At 37.9% G+C, this 17,257-nt stretch overlaps 1 protein-coding gene across 3 annotated transcripts in view; it reads right to left on the bottom strand.

Annotated features, from left to right (window-relative positions):
• Positions 1-27: 27 nt before the first annotated feature.
• LOC127427823 (lymphocyte antigen 75-like) overlaps positions 28-17,257 on the bottom strand; it is a 48,524-nt gene continuing 31,294 nt past the window's right edge. The window contains exons 16-35 of one of the 3 annotated variants that reach the window (XM_051675631.1): positions 15,584-15,704; positions 15,258-15,293; positions 14,966-15,135; positions 14,790-14,857; positions 14,175-14,251; positions 12,154-12,290; positions 11,557-11,665; positions 11,257-11,420; positions 10,954-11,083; positions 9,429-9,652; positions 9,112-9,274; positions 8,685-8,837; positions 8,304-8,426; positions 6,777-6,965; positions 5,901-6,124; positions 5,516-5,699; positions 4,613-4,768; positions 4,235-4,357; positions 1,708-1,890; positions 28-1,470 (exon numbers count right to left, since the gene is read on the bottom strand). In XM_051675631.1, the coding sequence (XP_051531591.1) occupies positions 1,298-1,470; positions 1,708-1,890; positions 4,235-4,357; positions 4,613-4,768; positions 5,516-5,699; positions 5,901-6,124; positions 6,777-6,965; positions 8,304-8,426; positions 8,685-8,837; positions 9,112-9,274; positions 9,429-9,652; positions 10,954-11,083; positions 11,257-11,420; positions 11,557-11,665; positions 12,154-12,290; positions 14,175-14,251; positions 14,790-14,857; positions 14,966-15,135; positions 15,258-15,293; positions 15,584-15,704 (2,907 nt within the window). In that variant the 3' untranslated portion in view covers positions 28-1,297. The remainder of the gene's footprint in view (positions 1,471-1,707; positions 1,891-4,234; positions 4,358-4,612; positions 4,769-5,515; positions 5,700-5,900; positions 6,125-6,776; positions 6,966-8,303; positions 8,427-8,684; positions 8,838-9,111; positions 9,275-9,428; positions 9,653-10,953; positions 11,084-11,256; positions 11,421-11,556; positions 11,666-12,153; positions 12,291-14,174; positions 14,252-14,789; positions 14,858-14,965; positions 15,136-15,257; positions 15,294-15,583; positions 15,705-17,257) is intronic. The other 2 variants (XM_051675632.1, XM_051675633.1) reach the window with 2 other exon arrangements.

The raw sequence follows: 17,257 nt of genomic DNA, 5'->3' as shown, positions 1-17,257 counted from the left end.
ATAGGACATATTATATTAGAAGATTTACATAACTTTATTGAGCATTTTCTGCTGTGGTCAAAACAGAGGAAAGTTGATATGTAAATCAAATCAAAGATGAGGATCACAAAAGATTCTCCTAAAAAAATATTTTTTTAACAAAGCAGCGTTATAAAATTTTGGCTTTGCAAAATAATACCATCAATTCCAAAAGCATCTTTGGTATAGTTTGCTTGTCTTAAAAACAATAATACAATAATAATAAAATGCAATAAACAACAACTAAAATGCTTTAAAATATTTACAAAGCATGTGCTAAAACCATTATTAAAATTGTGTCATTTGTGCTAGAAGTTAGATTTCAAACAGCTCATTAAAGTGCATCAGATCTCAGTAGTATGAGTCAATTAAGCATAATAGTGCATAGGATTTCAGCTCTGACTGTGTTCTGACACTTTATCATAGGCATTTTGTACAGCTTTCAGTGCACTGGACTAAATGTAATTACTTTATCATAAGCTGTTATACAGCACATACTTATTACTGTAATGAAAAAAGTCAAACAATGCAATAATGGCAGGATTTAAGTACGTCATGTTAGCCATGCAGTCATCACAGGAAATTAAAACATTTCAGATGCCTCAAATGAAACAGGAACTATCTGCTTTACGGAAAAACACCAATATGGCAAGTTTGACAGGAATGCTAATTTCTATTGAGTCATAAGAGTGTCATTCAGAAATCCTCCAATATTAGAAAACAAGGAAAAATACAAGGAAAAGTATAACCACAAAAATCAACTGTTCCAAATGAATGGAATAAAATAGTTTCAGGATTCTTATCTAGGTGTTTTAGATGTTTGCAGAATGCTAACGCTCAGTTTAAATCACATTTTCAAAAAGAAAGGAAAAAATTAACAATTTAAAAAACTTCCCAGTTTTATACACAAGTTATTCTTCAGTGCTATGAATGAAAAACCCTGATTCAATGACGTAATGTCAAGAGATGCCAAAGTAACACATACAATCTAATTTTAATAGTTTAAGTACCTGAAGTCCTCATTACAATATACACAAGCATTTCAACATTTAATTAAACATTAAATAACACCACTCCTATTTGTATTTTCACAAATTTTGAGACATCTGATTAAGCCGTATTGAGCAGTGAATAATAATAAATACCCTTAGTCTGAACCACTGAACCAGATGTTTATGTTGTCGACATAGAGGAGTGTTTATACTAAAAGGCACATTATACTGTAGCAAGAATTTCATTTGACATAATTTATGGTTGACCACCTGGGTAGAGCTGAGCTTTATTCTGCATCAGTGATCATACTTGTGCTGTCCACGTCATCAAAGTTGCGCTGGTAACGTACAGTTGAATGGAAGCTGTGGCGGTTTTTCTTGTACAAGAAGAAGGAGACAGACGTGATGATGCAGAGGAGCACGATGATGAAGAAGATCAAAGCCACTGGGCTACCTGGGTCTACATGGAGGAAAACAATGCCATGCAACCAGAAAACAGACCAATTAATTCAAAGGTTTTCCAACCAGACCTGAAGCCTCCCCAGCACTGCACATTTTAGATTTAACACAGCAAGTTCAGGTCATGAAAGTCTCCAGGAAAAGTTTAAAAACACCAGAATTAAGCAACGTGAACCACTCATATATACAATGTTTGGAAAGTCTGGCAAAGTTAAGAGATTGTGACTTGGGGACTTACGGGCAGGTGCTTTGCAGACGATTCGGCTGCGACTGTTGGAGCAGCTAGCTTGTGTCCAGATGCCGTTACTCGACAACATAACTGCACAAATCTCCGATGTCTGCTGTGATAATCGTGGCCCTGATTTTGTGTCCCAGTTAGAGAAGTCCAGTTCACTGCCATCCTCCCAACCCGTGGGCTTACCTTAGATGAAGAAAGATTTACAGAGCTCATTTCAGTGAGACGGCAGGTGCTACACACAGCTGGGAACACCACAAGGTTTGGTGAACCTTCCCATTTTTTACTCTTCTGGTGTTTAGGAGTACTGTCTCCAGGGGCGTAACTAGAGGAAGGGCAGGGTGGGCAGCCCTAGGGCTCGGGGTGAGAGGGGGCCCACAACAGTCGACCAAAATAAACCATAAAAATGACCACGGGCATGATGATAAACAACCAAGGCCCCCCAAGGAGGTGGGCCCGACAGTTTCTTTGCACTGGGGACCACAAGATCCAAATTACACCACTGACTGTCTCTATCCTGCTTCTTCCATATTGTCTCACTGTGTCTTTGCAGGCCAATTTTCTCAACGCTGAATAAGTGTTGTTGATGTGTAAATGTGGGGAGTTGTGTGTTATGTATCCAAGTTTCAAGTATACAAGGATTTCATCTTTTTTTTGGAGCTCAGTGTGAATTAATGGTCTAATTTCACTGGGGAGGAAGTTTCGAATTACAGAAAAATTTAAATAGCAGTTTTCATATTACATCAAACAATTAGTTCACCCAAAAATGAAAATTCTCTCATTATTCACTTACCTTGATGCCATCTGTCACAAAGCAACCCCTGGAGATCTGCTCTGGATAGCATGAGGGTTCATTTATGAGGAAAAAAAATATGATGGCTCTACCACAACAGCACTGTCGTGCAAGGTGTAATTTATTTACAGCACCGAAGATATATACAAAAGTCCACGAGTGATGGCGTGAAGATATATACAGTGTTAACTTCAAAACCCCAAAATACAAAGTGTCAAAGACACAACAATCTGGAAAATAAAGATGAAAAAATATATGTATATATACAAAAATATACACAAAGGGTATCTTCAGTATACTCGCTTCGGTAGATTGCTCACGGCACCACAATTGCATGCTCGCATTTGACTTGGTTAAAGAAAAAAAAACATTTGAGTCTGGCCTCCCCTTTTATAGGCCAGACTCCGCCCCTTCTATGGACGTACCATTTCTTCGGTAATTGAAATCATCAATATTCCATCAAACTTCACCTATATACAACAGACACAGGCCTAAACGCAAATCCTCATATAAACATAATAAAACACAAAACAAAACAAAAACACAATAACACATATGACTGACACTTTCTTGCTTATTTGTCAGTCCCCCTACAAACAACACAAATGGTTTTGCCGGACTACGAGCGTAGTGCGCCGGTGTGGCGCCAACAGTGACGTCATAACCAAAACACTCGCGACACACGACAAACAAATCACAGAATACACGACACAAACGTGACAAAATGAGTGTGGTGTAATATGTATGATCGGGATATGACTGCAGCAGGGGATTGTAGTGTGTGAAACTGTCCATGGGCTATCGGGGCTGCGTGTGCACCCGCTCCGCCGATAACCAAACGGAGAGGAGGGGAAACCAGTGTGGTGAGTATGTGAGTGCGTTGAGGGTAAATGTGTGTGTGCGTGCGCTGTACCCAGCGGGGATATCTACTTCATCACACCATCCCAGATGTGTATGACTGTCTTTCTTCAGTAGAACACAAATGAAGATTTTTAGAAGAAGATAGAGCTCTGTCAGGTCCTTAAAATGCAAGTAAATGGGTGCCAGCACTTTGACGGAAAAGTCACATTTAGGCAGCATAAAAGTAATCCACACTACTCCAGTCGATCAATGAATGTCTTCTGAAGCGAATCGATAGGTTTATGTAAGAAACAAGCCGATAATTAAAATGTTTTTATCTTTAAATCGGTGCTTCCTTCCAGGGCTCTGATGCTGTTTGAAATGGCCGAACTCTCGCATGATGTTCGTTCTTCTGTCGTAAATAAGCGACGCTTCCGAATTCTAGCGTGAACTTGCCGACGCGCTTATGTCACGCGACAGCTACGTGATGTGTCAACTGCTGGCATAAAGCGCTTTTATAAAAAGTTAATAACATTTTAATTATCGATTTATTTTTTACACAAACGTATCGATTGGCTTCATTCAACATTCATTGATCGACTGGAGTCACATGGATTATTTTTATGCAGCCTAAATGTGACTTTTGGACCGTCAAAGTGCTGGAACCCATTTACTTGCATTATAAGGACCTAACAGAGCTCTATCTTCTAAAAATCTTTATTTGTGTTCTGCTGAAGAAAGGCAGTCATACACATCTGGGTTGGCATCAGGGTAATTGAATGAGAGAATGTTCATTTTTTGGTGAACTATTCCTTCAAGAAAATTGTATTCCTCATGATAGGATCTATGTAAAAAAAGGGAAAGTACATCACGAAGGCATGACTATCGTCATGTTACCTTTGGAGTCAATGTTGAGCCCCAGCCACACTCGGCTGGTGATGGAAGGGTTCTCACTCAAATACTTGAAGACAAAATCATTCTCCTCCTTACTCTTTATGGTTAAAATGTTGGAGGATGAATCTGCCAGTAAAACAGAAGAATCACATGTCAGATATTTTCTGTTTTAATTCAGAGAGGACTTTAGTTGTTTCACTTGGTAAGTTGGGGTTTGGATTTGGGAAACAGGTCTTCGAACCATCAGAAAATAAACACAGGGAGATAAATCCAAGTGACCAAATAAAATGCCAGCAGAGGTGAAAATACAGACAGTACTTCAAAAAATATATAAATTTAGATATACAGTAATATAGTTCCCACCAATATAAGTTCACTCACCTAGTTTCTGACACACATTCTTGGCATCCTCCATGTTCAAAACAGAGTAGTTGTACATATTGAAAGCGTAACAGTGGTCTTTAAATGGGATCCAAAAAGACTGACCATCACCCTTAGGACAGCTGCTGGACTGAGGAGAGACATGTGCACTAGTCTCTACAACACACACACACAAAACACAAAGGAAACCAGTTTTAGGCTGATCTTGCCAGAACAACTGTGTATGTGTGTGTGCTAGTATTAGTCTCCCCCATTTACACCTCGTATTAAGATGCATTTCGGGTTATCCAATCACAAGTGGACAGCGTTAAATACAGGTGTAAAAAGGGTCCAAAACTTTTTGTGATCAGAACACTGAAACCACATACGGAGGAAGTCAAAAACACATGTGACCACATCACATTTGAGGTGTAAACACTAATTCGTCCTGATGTGTACCGCACAGCAGCGAAGCCCCACCCACTCACCTGTCAATCTGCTTTGCTAAAATAAGAGTTTTAAACCTTGCCGGTTATATGCGGTTTTGGAAAGAAATTAGCATCGGATCAGAACATTTTAAAAAGCACATAGACATACTTTACAGAACTTCTTTAGTGTGTCTAATATCAACATGTAGTGTCTCAAAAGAGTCACATGCACATCTGAAGCTCAGTTAATTCAGGTACTCCACTAAGAATTCTACCTGAAATGTCACATGTGCGTTTAGATGAAATTGTAAATGTATATAAGGGAAAATTTTTGCGCTTTGTCATTTTTAACTTTTTTGCACTTTATCTTCATGCAGTAATACACTGACATAGTAATTGATGTATGCAGTCATGAAATCAGAGACCCTCCCCTCGAAATCCAAACACAAGTGGTCACAGTATATGATCTTAATATCAGGTGTAAACAGGGCCTTACTCTCACTGATGCGGTTGTAGCAGATGGCCCCTTCTTGTGCTGCAAGGCAGTTGACGGCTGCCCAGGTGCCTTTGGAGTCTATAAACACACACTTTTCCTCAGCTTCATGGCCATCATCTAAAAATCCATCTGACCGGTATTTAAACTGAGTCCCATCTGACCACTCAAAGGGCCACCCGCTTACCTAGAGGCACCGCCATACAAATTGCATTGACAACATTGGCAACAAACAACTTATTGCTTATCAGCAAGACAGTATGTAGATCAAATAGAACACAGTTAGATATTTTCATTCAGCCATTCAGTGCTATAAATCTAAAAATGATCTGCAAGACTAAAGCAAATCGTAAAAAAAAAAAAAAAAAAAAAAAAAAAAAAGCCATACGTCTTGGTTGGAGAGGCCAATCCACAGTGGAAAGCCGTCTCGTTTGGCAATCTGTGCCATGTTGTCATTAGTCGTCTTATCAGTAATGCTGGCGAGATGGCCTCCATTGCTGCCACACTCTTGCAGTGCCTGATACCAGTCCAGTTTCTTGGCCACCCGACGGTAACTTATGCCTTTTGGAGCATTAACGTCAACCACATCTTTCATGAACTCGTCTTTGGAATCTTTAAAAAATATTTGGGTCTTTTAAGCTTGTATTAATCATTTTAATCACCTTTTAGCTGTTTTGCAGTTCACTTTTGAAACTGACAAAATGTAACAAATATTTGAAATTAACAAAATGTAACATTCTGTCATCATTTACTCATTCTTGTGTTGTTCCAAACCTGTATGACTTTCTTTCCTCTGTGGGAAAAAAAAGAATTTAAGCAGAAGTTAACCAGAATATTAGCCTCAGTCACCATTGAGGTGAAAGTAAACGGTGATTTAGAATAACATACTGCCTAACATTTCCTGTTGTGTTCCATGGAAGAAAGTAATTCATATGGGTTTAGAACAAAATGAGAGTGAGTAAATGATGGCAACATTTTCAATTTTGGATGAGCAATCCCTTTCAATAGTCTTGCAGTGACAAACACATTTTTTGAAGAACAAATATTGCAAATATTCATCTCTTATTTCATCTCTCAATTAATATAACATCATAAAACTGCATGTATTATAATTATTCTAAACTATCAGAAAAATGTTACTTAAATAAATATGCTATGGCATGCAACTCCCCAATAACAGTTTAGGGCTCAATAATGAAATGTCTAAATATCCATTCATGCATTTAAGACATAGCATGCTGAGAACTCATTGCTAACGGTTTACCCCTTTCAATCTTGCACACCACAATACTCTGCTGTTTGACGGCTGTGAAAAGGCGTGGATTTGTTATCACCTCCCACTCTCCGTTCAGGTTGAGGCCAACCATGAAGGGCTCTGTGATGTTTGGTCTTCCACCATATTTCCACTTGGAATACTGCACATTGCTGCCATCTAGCCATTTCAGCTGTTCATCTGAATGAAATACACAGTTTTAAAGGAACCATTCAAGAGAGGTTTGAAACTGCATGAGGGTGAAATGACAGAATATTTATGTTTGGGTAAACTAACCCTTTAACCCTTATGTTGTGTTCCAGTCATTGAAGTTCCAGTTCCTGTCTTTTTTTCTTACGATTGTTTTTTTTTTTTACTTAATCCAATATGAATACAATTCTTTGACTTTGTTCACATATGGTATCTGAAAATATACACACACACACACACACACACACACATAAAAATGTGGACCATTTTCTTTACATTTTTGTTGTTGTTTTATTTCACTTTGTAACATTTGTGTTCCCGGTCAAAAATGACCGGCCATTGGAAATTAGACTACAAAATACAGAAACATTAAGTGTTGAGAAGTGTACCAATCCTTTAGATGAGCACATATGTTGATGTGTGTTTGCACACACGAAGTCCTCGGACATGTCCACAAACACTCACACAAACAATGTGTGTTGAGCGTCCTTTTGTGCATCGTCTTTCCATGTACACTCTTTGAGGAATATTTCAAGATCTACTTATCATATTATGTTATGTTTGGGCTCGTTTGAATCGGGACGGTGTGCTGTAAGTCACGTTATGTCATTATCTACCTTATATGTATGTTTCAGGAAGTAAAAAGGAAAAATGTGACAAAAAGCCACTCCTGTTTATTATACTGATGTGTGTCAGTGGGAATTTCATACACTAATACTCACTGCAGTTTGGCCTCTGAGTGAAACAAATCTGCTCATTGCATTCTACTAAATGAGACCTTTCTAATGATATATAACATATGGCTAACTCTCCTTTTTTATGGTTTTACCAACTCTGAATATAATTTTTGTGATAACAAATTAGCAAATGATGAGAATGAAATGGTTCTTATTTGTCAGCAAATTAAAAAGCATTATTTAAGAATTGGTAAGATCAGCTATATTCATTGTAAAGTCCAGATTCCAAGCTTTAAAATTACACCTATTTTGTTCATATCATGCAAGTGATTATTAATTTATTATGTAATTATTATTTATTTTCTAGTTTTCCACAGGGAGTGCCCCATACTGGCCCCCATATTTAAAATATGTTCAAGAAAGGAGTACAAAACCTGTCATAATTTCTACAAAAGACATTGATAAAAAGATCTAATGCAATATTTTGGGATAATATATGCAATATGAGAGATTTCTAAAGATCTGTGAGATCTTAGTGGGCCGGTCATTTTTGAACCAGAACACAAAATATGTCAGCACAAAACGAACACAACACAAGGGTTAAGCTCATAGGTGTGGAGGCAGATTGAACTTTGGGAGGTGATCATCTTACCTGTCCTGTTCCTGCTCATTCCCAGCCACACAAACATTGTCAGGTCCTTGAATGGCTGTAGCTGCTGCCTGATAAAATCATTCTCTTCCTCATCACGGATGGTCAGGATTTCTCCATGTCCAGCTTAAACACACAGACAAGATGGCTGAAATTCAGGTTCAGTTATATATACATACATAATATAATGTTCCTAAGATATTACTGATCTTCAGGCACATATATTACATACAGTACAGTACAAAAAAAGTACAAATATAGTTTTTTTTCATGGCATAACACTTTTGAAAACATTCCAGCAGAAATGTATCATTACATATTATTTCAATGACACTTTTGTGCAGAATAATCTTTGTCTCAGATTTAATTAGGAACCATGTGTACCGAGAGTCTTGCAGATCTGCTGGTCACTCTTGTCCCTCCACCTGGAGGACACCAGCAGTAAAGTGTAGCAGTTGTTCTTGAAGCTGACCCAGTTCTGTCTATTGCTATTGTGAGGACATTTTACCAAACTCACTTCAGGTGTGATGCTCTTATCTGTTATGGAAAGATACATTTTAAAGCTAAAAATTGTTCTGTCATGTTTGAGGCTGGTTAGGACAAAAACTCAAGATTTACATGGAAGACATAACTTTTATCGCATTTCAGCTGTGAGGCATTAATTGTACATGACATAAGCTTGTTGTTATATTGTGTTGGCCTCTTATTGATCACTTATTTTTCATTAAAAGCAGTTTATATACAGCTATATATACAGCTAACACAACTGTTTTAGGAATTGAATTAAAGTAGAGCAATAAATGACCCTTACTGTGTGGAACGTGGCAGATTGCTCCTGAAAGTTCTTCCTCACACTCTGTGGCTTTCCAAAAGCCATCAGTGTCCAGATACACACAGGCACCTGTGGTGGCTTCAGGGGTCCAGCGGTTGAATTCTGTGTGGCTGTGGTCTGTCCAGTGGTAATGCTCTCCGTCCTTGATAAATATGACAAAAACAAAAAACAAACACACTTAGTCTTTCATGATTTTCAAGAAATGAGTCATGACCTTCTTTACCCTCCTGTTATGTATTCCAGTACTGTGTGTGTGTAATATATGTCAGTGAGTGAGTGAGTCACAAAAGTCTCACATCTTTGCTGAAGAGTCCAATCCAGAGGGGCTGTCCACCTCGAGAAACCTGAACAGTGAGCACTGCTTGAACATACACATCAGATACGCTGGCAAGGTCCATATTCTGGCTTTGGCACAAGCTTAGAGCATCTATCCATGTTAAATTGTTCTCCTGTACCACCTTAAATGTGTGATTACCAACATGGAACTCTTCTTTAGACACCACTGGTTCTTCAGGTTTATCTGGGAAAATTGTCAGAGAAAGATGTTTTTTCTTTAAAAAAAGAAAAAAAGACTGCTGATTGTTTCATGGTAATCGGCAGGATATTTCTAAAAACTGGCAACATGTAAAAGTTAGTTAAAGCTTTATTTTATCTTCCAGACTTAAATTAGACCCTTAAACATGGGTAACATGCGGAGAGAGGGGGAATTTTTGATTAAAGGGATGGTTCCCCCAAAAATGAAAATCCTCTCATCATTTACTCACCCTCATGCCATCCCAGATGTGTATGACTTTCTTTCTTCTGCTGAACTCTAACGAAGATTTTTAGAAGAATATTTCAGCTCCGTAGTTCCTCACAATGCAAGTGAATGGGTGGCAAAATTCTGAAGCTCCAAAATGCACATAAACAGCATACAAATTAATACATAAGATTCCAGTGGTTAAATCCATATCTTCTGAAGCGATTTGATAGGTGTGGGTGAGAAACAGAAAAATATTTAAGTTCTCCCTCTTTTGTTCTTGGTGATTTGCATTCACCATGCATATCGCCCCCTTCTGGGCAGGGGGGAGAATTTATGGTAAAAACTGACTTAAACATTGATCTGTTTCTCACACACACCTATCACATCATTTCAGAAGATATCGATTTAACCTCTGGATTCTTATAGATAACTTTTATGCTGACTTTATGTGCCTTTTGGAGCTTCAAAATTTTGCATTCACTTGCATAGTATGGTCCTACAGAGCTGAGATTTTCTTCTAAAAATCATAATTTGTGTTCTTCAGAAGAAAGAAAGTCATACACATCTGAGATAGCATGAGGGGGAGTAAATTATGGGAGAATTCTCATTTATGGGTGAAATATTCCTTTAAGACTGTTGGTGTGAGTCAGACCAAGCTCTATGATATCAAGAACTTCTGGATGGTTCTCTTGAGACTCACATTTTATAGGTTGCATATTGCATACAAAAAAATTCAACAGCCTGCTCAAAACCGCATGCCCCAATCTCATTGGCTGGCTATGGAGACAGTTATTATTTCAATTGGTAATGACTTTGTTGCATACTGGTCTAATATTGTGGCATCATCCATTTCAGAATTACCCGTCCCTAAGCAAACTTTGGTTAGGTTGTTTTACATGGTGTCTAATTGGTCAGATCTTGGCCAGAACAAGCTGCAAAGTGGACGATGATTTATTTCGATAGTGAAAAGTCTGGCTCTGTGGCATTCCACCTTAGCTAATTGGACAGCACAAAACATAACTACTTTAGAGATTTTGTAGAAAATGTAAGTGATTGGAATAATTGGTGCAGGCTCCTACCTGCGTAATGTTGACAGACACTGAGATACTGACGGTCAGAGCAGGAAGTGTAGTCCCAGGTGCCCATTATGTCAGAATGATCATCATTATACATGTAGGCACAAAGTTCCATGGAATCTTGTTCAAATGTCTGTCATGCAAATCAAAGTGAGAAAAAGAGAAAGCCTCACTGATTATTCTAGGTCCACATTGAACACAAGACAATTGGAGCCTCCAGTGCTTTAGCTAACTGGATCACACTTAATTGTATAGATTGTACACTAATATTTTAAGGAGTACATCAAAGCAGATATGGACACTTGCATTGATGAAAATGGGTCGTAACTGGCCATGCAGGAGTGGATTAAAGTTCAGATATGTAACCGGTGAGTTGTCCACCCATTGGATGTCATGAAGTTTGAACTTCAGACCAATCCAGATCTTCTGAGGTTGCCCTGGTAACTGGGGTAACAGGGTAGTGATGAAATCTAGATGGAGGGAATGCGCAGGAAGGACAAACGGAGAGAAAGAAAGAGTTATAAATGGCAAAAAGCATTGCTATGTGTAATAAAAGCATGAAATATGGAAACTCATTGGATTCTAACAGTATACAACCAAACACACCTTGTTCAGCTTGGTCAGATATGGTAAGCAGGAAGCCACTCAGTCTCTGACAGATCTCATTTGCTTCCTTGAAGCTCTGGAATAAAGACTCAGACAAAACCCAGTAGCACTGCAAGACACAAACACAATGGTATGATGAAGCAGATTTTTTGATTTTCTCAAGAAAATGTGAGTGGTGTTTGGCTGTGCAAAAGATGCTGCTACGGTGTTGTAGGTGGTTACCAGGGCATTGCCATGCGGATACTATGGTGTTCTAAGAGATTTTTAGTGCATTGCTAAGTGGTTGCTAGAGTGGTTGCTTATTAATCCCTAGATATGGATATTCTTTTCCCTAGATATGGCTCAGTTTCCTATCAAATTTTTAATCACTTTTAATCATCTGCAGGCAGAATTTGTTAGTCCAATCTTTTAAAAGTAATAGCACATGTTTCCTCAACAAACTGCATCATTTAAGATATCATTTATGTATATCCCTTATCCCTAACCCTAAGTAAGAGCAATAGTACTATTTACGCTTGCTGTAGTAAACACTATTAGTAAAAAAAAAAAAAAAAATAGTCAGTGCATGGGCATGAGGGACATCAGTGAATGTCAGACCTTGTCTCTGAAGTGCTGGGCTTCGCCTTCACATCTGGTGCCAGCTGGGTGCGGTTCTGGGGTTCCTTTCTCTGCAGATGTGACATTCAGTGTCTCACACACGAACGGCTGTCTTTCATTGCAACTCCCGCTGAAATCTACAGCAAAAAAGATTAAAAAGGGAACATCCGAGTTACCTCATTGGTTGTAGGATGGTTGTAATTTCCTAGTATTTAGCATCATCACATTGCAACATCATAAATTAATGAATCACTCTAGGAGTGAGTGTGACTTAGGGCAAAATTGCAAGGGTAGAGGTAATGTATTGTCCTTTCATTTCTAAAGTTTACACAAATTCACACAGTGTTTGCTCCAAAACCTAGTGAGCTGCCTCACTGCCTCCTGCCTACATAGCCACCTGCCTTCTATGGCAGCATCCTAACGATAATAAAGCCTCATAAGTGACTGATTTGAAATGTTCCACCTCCGAGACACAGGTTTAGATGCCATGGAAACCAATAATTTATTGCGTTCACTCCAGGAAACGGGTTCTGGTCCCATGGAAGTAGTCTCATTCACATGAACTCTGGTGAACGCGATTCAGAGGTTGTATTTCGCCCTAAAATGACTCCACTCCTAAAATTAGTCCAGTTTTACTCCACTGATGGCTTAGGTTTAGGGTTGGGTCAGGGGATAGGGTTAATAAAATAGGCATTCCTGTTGAGAGTATTACATCATTTACAACTAAAAATACAACCCGCTTTTGGCACCACCATGTGGATATTTCACCCAGTACAGGGTCAACAGTACTTCCAGCTTCGGCCCCTGGGGGCAGTGGTTCAAATTTTGACCTCTTGTTGCTAAATTTGAAGGGGGCATCTCAATCAGCTCCCTTGTTCACTACTCAGGGCTCTGGTCAGGGAGTCTGCATTTCTAGGGCTGTCTCAATCACAAAATCGTTCCAATGCACTAAAACTTTTGCTCCCAAATAATTCCCAGAATGCACCAAAAAAAAAACAAGAAAAAAACAAAAAACAGAGAGCATCATTGCGCACTACACTCCCTTAACTGAAAATGTCATCAGGTCTTCTGAAGTCTCTCAAGTCATTAGAGGACGAACACATGCGTAAATATATAATGTCAAAGCCTTACTTTCTCTTTAAAATAGTATTATCATCCATGTTCATGAAAGTGAATCTTTTAAATATCTAAGTTGTTAGAAAAAGATTAAAAAATACCCCTTTGTATATACATTTCTTCACTGATGTAATTTATCTTTCATAATAACACTGTTCCTTTTAATATCTACACCAAAAACACGTGATAGAGTAATTCATACAGAAATGTTGCTGATTCATACCAGCTGCGTTTTAAAAGCGTAACCTCGTAAATGTGTTGCCCGTAATTGAGTCATAAATGTTCCAATGCTCAGTGGATGAACAGCCTTGCCAGTGCCCGAATTAGTGTTCATGATATGCTGATTCACAACAAAGGGAGCTAGGAAACTGATTGAGACACACCAACAGTGTGATCTGTCTAAAAAAGGTAGCAAAATGGTGCCTCCTTCGAAGATACTTTTTGGCCATATTCTAAGCAACACTGCATGTATACTTCATGGATAAGGCAATCCCAGAATGCAGTGTGATAAGCTCAGTGAAAAATGATCCAACATTGCAGACAACTCGAGAGAAACGCTAATTGTAATACTTTTATATTTAATTCAATACTTAATCGTATCAATAAAAATAGCTCCATCTAATTAAAATATTTGTGTGTGCTAGATTGTTTGTGCTTATCATATTAGCTTAGCAACATGTGCTAATGCCTAACTCTATTGGAATACATTTTAAGTGTTAGTCAAGTCTCTGTTACAAATATCATGAGGCTGTATATGAAGAATAGATTAACATATGATACTGCCCAAGGAAATATCTGTCAATGTAGACAATAGACAGTGAGGGAGCTCACTAGGTTTTGGAACAGAGCAATAGAAATTACTTTATGAATCAAAATGAGACAATACTCAGAAAGCATTCTCATACCAGGCATAATGTAAATGGGAGTGATGGATGAGCACCTGCCCAGGAATGCTGAATGATAGTAGTGGATGGGACTAAGCCTGTGAGCAAACACACAAACACAGATCTCCACACATCAGCAAGGTCCAGCTAAAGACTCCATTAACAAATAGAGTCATAGACAGAGCTGAATACACAAGCTGCTTAGAGAAACAGTTCACCCAAAAATGAACAATTTGTACAAATGTTGTCATCTTCATGTCATTTCAAACCCATTTAAATCTTTCTTCCATGGAACACCAAAGGCAGCATCTTTTATATTTTATTTTATCCTCCCTTAAAGCTTTCGTTTAGCTTTAGAAGACTTTGAATATAGCACATGAGTCATATGGACTACTTTTATTGTGCTTTTTTTTTGTCATTTTGGAGCTTGACAGCCCCAGTCCCCTTTCACTTTCATCATATGGAAAGAACAACCAGGATTTTTTTTTAAAATTCCCCTTTTGTGTTTCATACAATAAAGAAAGTCAAATGGGTTTGAAACAGCATGAGGGTGAAAAAGTAATGACAGAATTTTCATTTTTGGGTGAACTGTTCCTTTGATGAGTTTTAGATAAGATATGATATATCAGAACTTACCTAAAGGGGATGTGAGGACTGGGGTAACGAAGGTCCATCCACCACCTCACAATCTCTTTCCCTGCATGCTACAATAGATCATCAAAATGAGATTAAATCACTGGCTAATATGGATGATCATAATAATATTTATTCCATTTCCATCCTCCCTAAACACCCCCACCCCTCTCTGGCACCTTATAAATATGCTCCTGAAGGTGGCGGGCAGCATTTAAGGTCTCGGGTGCTGCGAGTTTGCTGTTGTTGCTGCTGCAGTACAAGACAGCCTCATCAAAGGACAACTTTGGATTTGTTACAAACCAAAACTCCTGCCCATCTATAAACACAGAGGTCTCATGGTGTCCATCTGTTGAAGTAGGCAAACACACAAAAGTGTGTTACCGATTTCCAAAAAAAAAAAAAGACCAAATAGCCACAAAACATTTATGCATTTAATTAAAAATGTTCCATAAATAAATACATTTCTACCTGGGTTATACCACTCTGGTGTTTTTGGTGTTTGACCTAGGAAAGATATATATATATAAAAAAAAAATATATATATATATATATATATATATATATATATATATATATATATATATATATATATATATATTTGGCCAAAATATAGAAATATAACAGTGTATACTTTTCTTAAGTACAGATACAGATGACCTGCAGTTACAATTAAATGTTGCAAAGCTTTTCATGATAGAATAATAATATAAATTTATATAAAAATATAAATTATTCCTTGATATTAAATTAGGTATATAATATATCTCAGAAGGAAGGTGTAGGGTGTTGTTTACCTCGAGGTATCTGACACACCCACTCCAATTTGGCATTACAGTGAAAGGTGCTGGGAAAATATTTCCGCAGGGGTACATTTTGAAACAGGAGGAGAAATTGCTTGGTTGTTCCTTTCAAAGTCTGATGATATAACACACAAAAACAAAAGACACACTTAATAATCACGGGTGGTCTCAATTCAAACTGACATCTGCATAATACTGTGTAACATCTACACACCCTCCCAGGGTCCAGGATATACTACATGGCCAAAAGCATGTGAACACCCCGTTCTAATAAACAGGTTTAGCTATGCCCGGCGATTCCAGTGAAAACAAATCTTAATGCTACTGCATACAATGACATGATATTCTAACTGTGTGCTTTCAACTTTGTGGCAACAGTTTGGGGAGGAACCTTTTCTGTTCCATGACAATGCCCTTTGTGCATAAAGCAAAGTCCATACAGAAATGGGTTACCGAGTCTGGTGTGGAAGAAATTGACTGGCCTGCACAAAGTTGGCAGTATCAAAGTTGGCAGTTGCTTGTTGGCAGTATCGATTATCGGCAAAAATCTATGCCGATAGTTGCCGATATTTTTTTCCACACATTTTTTTTTTTTTTTTAATTCCTTATCAATAACCTCATCTGGTGAAATATACACATAAAAACTCTTCATCTGATGAATATATAGGCTATAAAAAAAGCTTAATTTGGTAAATATTTACATTTCAAAATAAGAGTCATCTGTGTATTTCAGGTTTATTATAGTTAAAAGTCCCGCATTATGTACCAAATTAATTTCCTACATAGCTGTGCTAGATTCAAGTCTCTCGCATCACTCTGTGTTCACTTACATCTCTAATAATAAAATAAGGCAGATGCTATTTACCCATATTTAAATACTATCATACAGTAAGGGCATCACTGCAGTGTGTTTATTGTGTTTATTTAGAGTCCCACAGACACACTACATTAACCCCTACCCCTAAACCTAACCTTGACCTTACCTTAGAAAAAATAACCTTGGATTTACTACAGTAACTATGATTTCACCATGGTATTTTTTGTAAATTTACTGTAACCACAAAATTAACCTTGGTTACTATATTACCACAATAATACTGTACTAACACCATGGTTAACTGCACTACAACTATGGTTTCTGCCAAAAAAACATGGTTACTACAATATTATTAATACAGTGATGCAATCTACACACAAGCGATGCCGAGCCGCAGGAAGAGTGTACTCGATAGTCCCCGCCTCCAGATCAAACCCTTCTCTGCACTCCTCAACATTCACCGTGACCAAATCACTGCGATGAAATCAACATTTCTATTCATTTTTATCTATTATTTTAAGTAGTATTAAAGGAAATATTAAGAGTGGAAACAGGAAATCGGATGGGAAAAAGAGTAGGACAAAATGCGGATTAGAACCGTGGTCACTAGGACAACAGTACACATTCACACACCGTCTTTATACCCCATGCCACTGCAGCGATACCTACTGTTTAGTTTGTTGTATATTTTTGTGGTTCCACTAGACTATTGGGGTGCAAATAGCTGCACTGTGTGGCAGATGCTATTTACACTGGGGTGCAAATAGTCACTCTGATAAAAGAATCAGCCAATCACAGCCAATTATAATAGCAAAATAGGGGATTCTGAGATAATGACTGGCTGACTGTAC

The sequence above is a fragment of the Myxocyprinus asiaticus genome, chromosome 37 (assembly GCF_019703515.2).
Source record: "Myxocyprinus asiaticus isolate MX2 ecotype Aquarium Trade chromosome 37, UBuf_Myxa_2, whole genome shotgun sequence".
Lineage (NCBI taxonomy): Eukaryota > Metazoa > Chordata > Actinopteri > Cypriniformes > Catostomidae > Myxocyprinus > Myxocyprinus asiaticus.
This window is presented reverse-complemented; position numbering and strand designations above follow the sequence as displayed.